General features: G+C 48.1%; 1 protein-coding gene across 1 annotated transcript in view; it reads left to right on the top strand.

Moving 5' to 3' along the window:
- Window positions 1–6,705, top strand: part of arid4a (AT-rich interactive domain 4A) — a gene marked incomplete at its 5' end in the record, with an annotated part of 17,070 nt that extends 10,365 nt beyond the window's left edge. The window contains 7 exons of the mRNA XM_023399418.2: window positions 751–952; window positions 1,054–1,116; window positions 1,204–2,853; window positions 3,381–3,485; window positions 3,859–3,987; window positions 4,558–4,704; window positions 5,483–6,705. Coding sequence (XP_023255186.1) covers window positions 751–952; window positions 1,054–1,116; window positions 1,204–2,853; window positions 3,381–3,485; window positions 3,859–3,987; window positions 4,558–4,704; window positions 5,483–5,586 — 2,400 coding nt within the window. The remainder of the gene's footprint in view (window positions 1–750; window positions 953–1,053; window positions 1,117–1,203; window positions 2,854–3,380; window positions 3,486–3,858; window positions 3,988–4,557; window positions 4,705–5,482) is intronic.
- Between the last annotated feature and the right edge of the window lie 684 nt (window positions 6,706–7,389).

Here is a 7,389-nt window from a genome sequence, read left to right as displayed (position 1 = left end):
TGACAAAAACTCAGTTTTCGTCGTGGTCTTAGGCAGATTCTGACCAAATCTGAGGTGGGTGTGGTCAACCTGCTAGGAGGAGTACAAGTGTAATAAGGTGGCGCTATGATCATATAAGTGAAGATTGACATGTCGATGTCGTCAGGCTGAAACTCAAGTTTGGACAGTGTGTTCTGGAGTGATAAGAACTTCCTGTTTCATGGCGGACTTCTGGTTGGGTTCAGGATATGGCTCCAAGAGGCTTTTTTGTAGATCTGCATTTCTTACACACGGTTACCAATTTTCATACATCTAGGTGAAACGTACTGCGGGGGCTACTTTGAGGAAATTTTGTAGGGGGCGCCCTTGAGCCATTTTGCTGCGCCCAATCTCAACACCAATGTAGACGACTTCGGGCCGAGACTCTTATCAAACGTATAAAGTTTGGTGCAGTGTGGACAAGGTGTGCTGGAGTTATAAGAACTTCCTGTTTCATGGTGGAACATCCTGCCACAGGCCGGATGGTCACGGTCTTAATATTACAATGAGCAGATATGATGTTGATCTGATTTATTTTCTTGGAGAAGTTTGTAAATTCAATATGGCTGACTTCCTGTTGGGTTAGGGTGGGTGCAAGAGGCTTTTTTGTACGTCTTGGCAAGTTACCTGTGCCGACCGTTCAGTGCCTGCGCCCTAAAAATAATAATAATGATGCTGTGAAGAACAGGAACTACAGTGAAAACCCGTCCTCACTGCCGTCTGTCTCCTCAGAACAAAGACGATGTGGAGAAGGACCGAGATGAAGAGAAGCCGCCGGTGAAGCCGCCGGGAGCAAAGCGCGGTCGTCCTCAGATCAGAACCACGCCCACAAGCTCAGCCGGGCGCAGCGTCTCCAAAACACCCAGCAACGAGGGGCGGTCCAACGGCAAGAGCAGCAGGACGGAGACATCGTCCAACATGGCCAACGGAGACAGTAAGACACTGAAACTAAAGAATCAGCTGATACACATGTGATCAGGTGTGTGTGTGTGTGTGTGTGTCCTGTCTGTCCTCTGACGTGTCTCCTCTCTGCAGACACTCCTCGCAGGAGAACCAGGAGGACGTCGGGCATGTACGACTCAGACAGAGCGTCCATCGGTGAGAAAAACAACCCTCTTCTTCTTCTTCCTGTTGTTGAACCAGTTTCATCATCAGTAACTGACCAATCCGCTCCTCTGCTTGCAGATGATTCTGGGAACTCGTCGGACGACAGCGAATCAGAAGACCCGCCTGATAAAAAGCCGTCGCCATGGCGAGGGAGGACTGAAGCCCCACCCTGCCAGGAGGAGGAGGAGGAGGAAGAGGAGGAGGAAGAGGAACAGCAGGAGGAGGGGGAGGGTGAGGAGGAGGGGGAGGAGGAGGAGGAACAACAGGAGGAGGTGAAGGAGATGTCGACGACGACGACAACGACAAGTGAGGTTGCTAACGTTGCAACGCCTGCTGACGACTCTGTTGCCACGGCAACAACAGGTCAGCCTCCTGCCGCTGAACTGCCGTGTCCCAGCATGCCTCAGGAGAAAGCGGACAAGGTGCTGAGCCAGTCAAAGGAGGAGGCGGAGCAGGGGGAGGAGCCTGCAGAAGAGGCCACGGTGGCACCGGTTCACCTGGACAAGGAGAACAAAACGTCTCTTGGACAGGAAATTCTTGTCAAGATGTCTCCCAGCAGGAAGTCTCCTCCCCCCGACAAGGTTAATAAAATGTCTCCTCCCCCCGCCGCCACAGACAAACTCAAAACGTCTCCTGAGAAGCAGCAGCAGGTGTCCTCCCCTCTACCTGCTGCAGAGGAGGAGGACAGGTGCACTCCTCTGTCCTCCCCCAGGGCCAAAGGTCGCAGGGCCAATGTCAGGGAAGCGGGCTCTGAAACTCCTCCCAGAATCCCCCTCTGTACTCCCAGCCCCACCACCAGCCCCTCCCACTCGACGGCGCTGTCGTCTCCTCCTCGCGGCGTCCTGAAGAGACAGGACGAGCCCATGGTGGTCCTGTGCTGCCTCCCCACGGAGCACCTCCCCCCTGAATGTCCCGCAGTGGACTCAGACACCGACTCCGCCACAGAGGAGGAGGAGGAGGCTGAGGAGGAGGCGGGGTTACCTGAGGAGAGGAGCAGCGTGGCGATCAAACGTAAAGCAGCAGAGCAGAGAGCAGCAGACAAGAAGCTCCGCCCTGACAAGAGACAGGAGGAGGCCGCCTCCCCCAAAACTCCCGCCCCTACACCCAAGACAGCAGCCGGAGCTTCACCTAAACCCGTCCCCTCACCGCTCCGCTCAGAGAGGAGGAGTGAGGGGGTGGTGAAGACAGAGGACTGGCCCCGTCCAGCAGAGGAGGTGCAGAGGGAGGTGTCAGAGGAACGTCTGGCAGGTGGAGCTACGAAGGAGCCAGAGGTGCGCGCTCGGACGCCTCCCCTCGCTCCAGAGGCCCCAGGCCCCTCCCCCGCTGAGGAGCTGGAGCCGCAGATCGGCCCTGAGGCGCTGGTCTGCCACGAGGTGGACCTGGATGACCCCGACGAGAAGGAGAAGCCCGTCTCCTCCTCAGAGCACCTCCTCCTGATGATGAGGGAGCAGCAACAAGCTCCACCCCCGCTGCCCCACCTTCTCCATGCCTCCCTCCCTTCCCCCCACACCCCTCACCTCCCACAGACTCAGGTCAGGCCTTTCCTCCCGGCCGCCGCTCCCAGCTCCACCCCCTGCCCCGAGGAGCTCCACCCAGCCCGGAGCACCACCGAGGAGGAGAGAGGAGCAGCGAGGGGGGCGCAGGAGGGAGACTCCAGTCCAGGGTTTGATGGCAGCGCCTCCTCCTCCACTACCTCCCTGCTGTCACTGCAGGAGAACAAGGACAGAGGTGAGACCACAGACTGTATGAGGTGTGAACAGTGTCACAGGTAACAGACTGATATGAGTGAATGTGACTGAGTCAGTCAGATATTAATCTGAAGAACTGAATGAAGTTTAATATCAGCAGCAAAACAATACAAGCTATATAAGCTCCGCCCCCCAAATTCACAGACGCACACTGCCATATTTCTTTTTTGGTCACCAAGCCGTTAGTGTCGTTGCCTTGGCAGAATCCAGAGCGTCTTCCTTCTCACAGCTGGAGCCAAATAAACTTAAATTTAAATAATACAAAATGTCAACAAACAGACAACATGGACACAAACAGTAGTTGTTTACATTGTTTGTCGCTAAGCTAACAAGGAAGCTAACGTTACCTGGCGTAGCCTTTCTGAGTCACCTGCTCTCCTGTGGGTCACGCTGACTCATCAGACTCCTCGGCTTGGTTGGTTTGTTGTTGTTGTCGTTGTTGTTGTTGTTGTTGTTGTTGTTGTTGTGAGAGAGGGAGAGTCACCTGTGTGAACTTTGACCCCTCAGGACAGAAGAGGGTGATGGACTGTAACTCCAGCCCGTCGGCCAAGAAACAGAAACGCAACCAGAAACGGCCGAGCACGCCGGGGAAGGTGGAGAAGAACGGAGCAGGTGAGCTGACGGCGTGTGATGTCAGAGATGATGTCACTAACGGGTCACACACAGGGGATGGACAGAGTTCAGGATCATGTACACAACAGATGTGTGTGAATTTGATCCTGACACTGCAATCAACAGCAGTCGACAAAACAAAGCTCAAGGTCCACTTACTGTTCTGGAGCTTTCGACTGCATCACATGGTCATCTTTAACAGATGACAGAAATTTGCTCAGTTTTCATGAAACCTAACGTTTGATGATTGTGATGGCTCTCGTCTGTGTTGACTTTAATGAAGCAAGTGATTTTTTTTTTTTTAAATGTCATCTTCACTACAAGCTGAAGTCTGGTTCATGCTCCGCCCACACTTCCTGTCTCTTCGCCGCAGGTCACAGCAGCGACAGTGAGGACCAGTCTCGTCTGTCGTCCCTGTCCAAGTCTCAGAAGTCTCGTTGTCCTGGTTTGTCGTCTCCGTCTCCCTCCCCTCAGCGCACGTACAAGTGGACCTTCCAGCTCGGTAACGCAACAGAAAATTAACCAGCAGCTGTTTGATAATTGTTTTTGTTTAAGTCATAATTGAAGCAAAAATGTCAAAACGTACCTGGTTCCAGCTTCTGAACTGTGAGAGGTTCATGTTTTTTTTTTTTGCTCATATACGACAGTGACATGTCTTTGGAGTCGCGCTGGACTCTTGGACTCAGAGCGTCTTCACGTGTTAAAGTCTTAGATCACAGCAGATTCAGCACTGTTCCATTCAAATGTGAATCTGTTTTCTGCTTCTTATCTGCATCGTGTTTAATAATTAATACTTAAATTATTAGATCTTTTTCTTAAACAGCTGGAAAGTGATGTAAACGTAAATTTGAATATTTGAACCTCCAGAACATTTCATTCTAAAATAATCAGCAGATTAATCAATAGTGAAACTGACTGAGCTGCAGTTTAAAGTCAGTGTGAAGGATCTTTACAGTCATCTACCTGCGAGGTGGCAGAGATGTGTTGGTCTGAATGGGGTGAGACAGAATTATGAATGAAGAAGTAACAGCTTCCTCCTCCTCCTCTTCCTCCTCCTCCTCTTCCTCCTCAGATGAGTTGGACAGCATGTCAAGCACAGAGAGGATCTCCTTCCTGCAGGACAAGCTGCAGGAGATCAGGAAGTACTACATGACCCTGAAGTCAGAGGTCGCCTCCATCGACAGACGCAGGAAGAGGCTAAAAAAGAAGGAGAGAGAAGGTAGGAGCGGCAAAGAGCATGCTGGGAAATGTTTTGTTTTTATTATTTTAATAATGTGGAGATTCAGTTGGACTCAGTAGCTGAAATAACTGGAGAATTTTCAGATCTGAGTTGGTTCATATTTGTGCAGTTGAAAGGTGTTGATTACACAGCTGGTTTGATCAGTAAGTCACCTGTGATGTCACTGACTCACCTTTAGTTTCCACAATCTAGTTTCAGTTCACCTGTTCACCGTCTGCGTCTCCAAAATGTTCGTGCAGGGGTCAGAATTTCTGTGCAGGTGAGCGGCGTCGGGTTTATTTTTATAGACCTGCCCACTCACTTCCTTCTGCTCAACCCCGCCCCCTTCAGACACACAACGGTTATAGGCTCCGCCCACTCTGGTACGTTTTTGTTTTAAAACGGGTTTTCTCTGTCCACACGACGCCAGAGTTTCAAGCCTCTAAAACTGAGACATTCACAAACTCTGCTGGACCTGTTTTATTTTGAAAACTCTGGGGTTGTGTTGTAGTCTGGCCGGACAGAAACTGAACTGATGCAGGCTCGGAGAGAACAGCGTCATCTCCCTGTAGCTGACGTTACAACACTTCATCTGACCTCATCTCTAAATTAAACAGCAGTTTAAATCCACAGCGAACTGTCTGGACTTCCTGTGGCGTGTCTGGACTTCCTGTGGCGACTTCCTGTGGCGTGTCACAGATGTCACACTGCGAACATGAAAAGGGGAAGAAGTTATTTATGAGCACGTGGTGAAATGTTTCTTAAATCTTTGTTTCAGTGTCGAACACGACGGCGTCGACCTCATCAGGCTCCTCAGACACAGGTATGAGTCCGTCCTCGGCCTCGCCCACTCAGAACACCGTTGCTGTGGAGTGCAGGTGATGACACGCCCACCCAGGCCCCGCCCGCTCACTTCCTCCTGCTCAACCCCGCCCCCTTCGGCCACAGACTCCGCCTACTCAGCTAGCTCTGAGAGCACGACGGGGAAAAATGTAAAAACCCTTCAGGTGAGAGTTCAACGACCGCAGCAGTGGCTGATGGGAATGCTGTCACTCCTTCAAATATGGCCGTGTGGGAGGGGAGGGAGTCTGCTCCCACCTGACCGCAGCTCCACCCCCTCACCTATGGACTTAACTCCTGTTCAAGGAGTCAAATGTGACGGAAAAATCAGCTCGCTGTCTGTTCAGCCACCACAGAGCACTTCTCTATCGCCTTCCTTCCTTCCTTCCTTCCTTCCTTGGTGCGTCCTCAGTACTGCTCAGCATCTCCGAATTTCAAAATAATGTGACGAGATATTATGGGGGGGGGGTTAGAGTATTCCTGCAGGGTAGAACAGATTCCTGAAGCAGCACAGCTCATTATGCAAATTATTTTGTTTCTTTTCTTTTGTTTCTTTTTTTTTTTAAGAAAACAGAAAATATTATTTAAAGAAAAAAAAAAAAGTTTCCCAACTTCCTGCTGTGAGTGTCTCTGGTGTTTTTTATATGAAATCAGAGCTTTTATTTTGGTAAAAACAAACAAACAAAAAATTCCAAAAAGTTTCTGACGTCACAGCGGGAGAGAAAACAAATTGTCTTTTTTGTTTTTGTGTAAAATAATTAAAATGAAGTTTCTGATTTGTGTGAGTGTGTAGTGTGTGTGTGTGTGTACGTGTGTGTGTGTGTGTGTGTGGGTTTGATATGGAAGATCATTACTGCCAGAAAAATAAAAAATCGACATGTAGAAATGATAAAAGTAAAAATACACGTGGTCAAACGACTTCTCATGATTGTGATTTAAAGGCCTCGACTTGATGGAATTTCAACATTTTAATTTCAGAATATTGACAAACAGAAAAAATCAAAATAGTGATTTACGATCTGAAACTGTGACTTTGTAAATCTAATTCTTTATTTAAAGTCTTGATTTTTATTAAAAATGTATAAGTTTGACTCGATCTCTGGTGGTTGTGACTCAGGAAATCTTCATTTGACCTTTGACCTTATTATTATTTTATTTTTTTTAACTACAAATTCAAAGAAGCTGCAGAAATTGTCATTTAAGTAGAAATAATGACATTTTGTCCCATAATTCTACCTGATTATGGTTTTGACTTGTGACTTGGTCATTGTCATTTACAAACTCATAATTTCACCTGAAACAGTGAAACTGTGACTTTTTATCTCATAATTCTGACTGAAGTGACTGTTGAATGTTGTGACGTTGTCAAAGTCAAATCCCAGTAAAATGTCAAATAATTTTACTAACTTCAGTGACTGACTTTTATCTTATGAAGTTTGACTTAAACGACTTGATTTCGACTCATAACTTTGACTCGCTAAAGTCTAAATGATTTCGGTTTCTCCTGATGTGACTTTACAGACGATCAGTCCGATTGATTCTGCGTCATAATTTAGATTTAAAGTTTTAAAAGTTATTAATTGGACTTTAGATGTTACTTTTGACTCATGGACATAGTTGTGAATGACTAATTCCTAGTTTTGAATTAAAGTCATAATTTTGGATTTTAGTTTGTATTTTGTACTTTTGGATTCTATAATTAAACTTCCCATCAGAGTTTTGACCTTCATCATTTCTAACGTTTGATCAGTTGATTTTTGGCTGAGTTGATCTTCCATATGTTGAGTTCAGTACTGATGCTGCTCCTGGAGGTTTTCTGCTGCACTACTCCACCCCCCCCACCCC

The sequence above is a fragment of the Seriola lalandi genome, unplaced genomic scaffold, assembly GCF_002814215.2.
Source record: "Seriola lalandi dorsalis isolate HSWRI2012SDOR001 ecotype SW California unplaced genomic scaffold, Sedor1 jcf7180002051743, whole genome shotgun sequence".
In the NCBI taxonomy this organism is placed as follows: Eukaryota; Metazoa; Chordata; class Actinopteri; order Carangiformes; family Carangidae; genus Seriola; species Seriola lalandi.
This window is presented reverse-complemented; position numbering and strand designations above follow the sequence as displayed.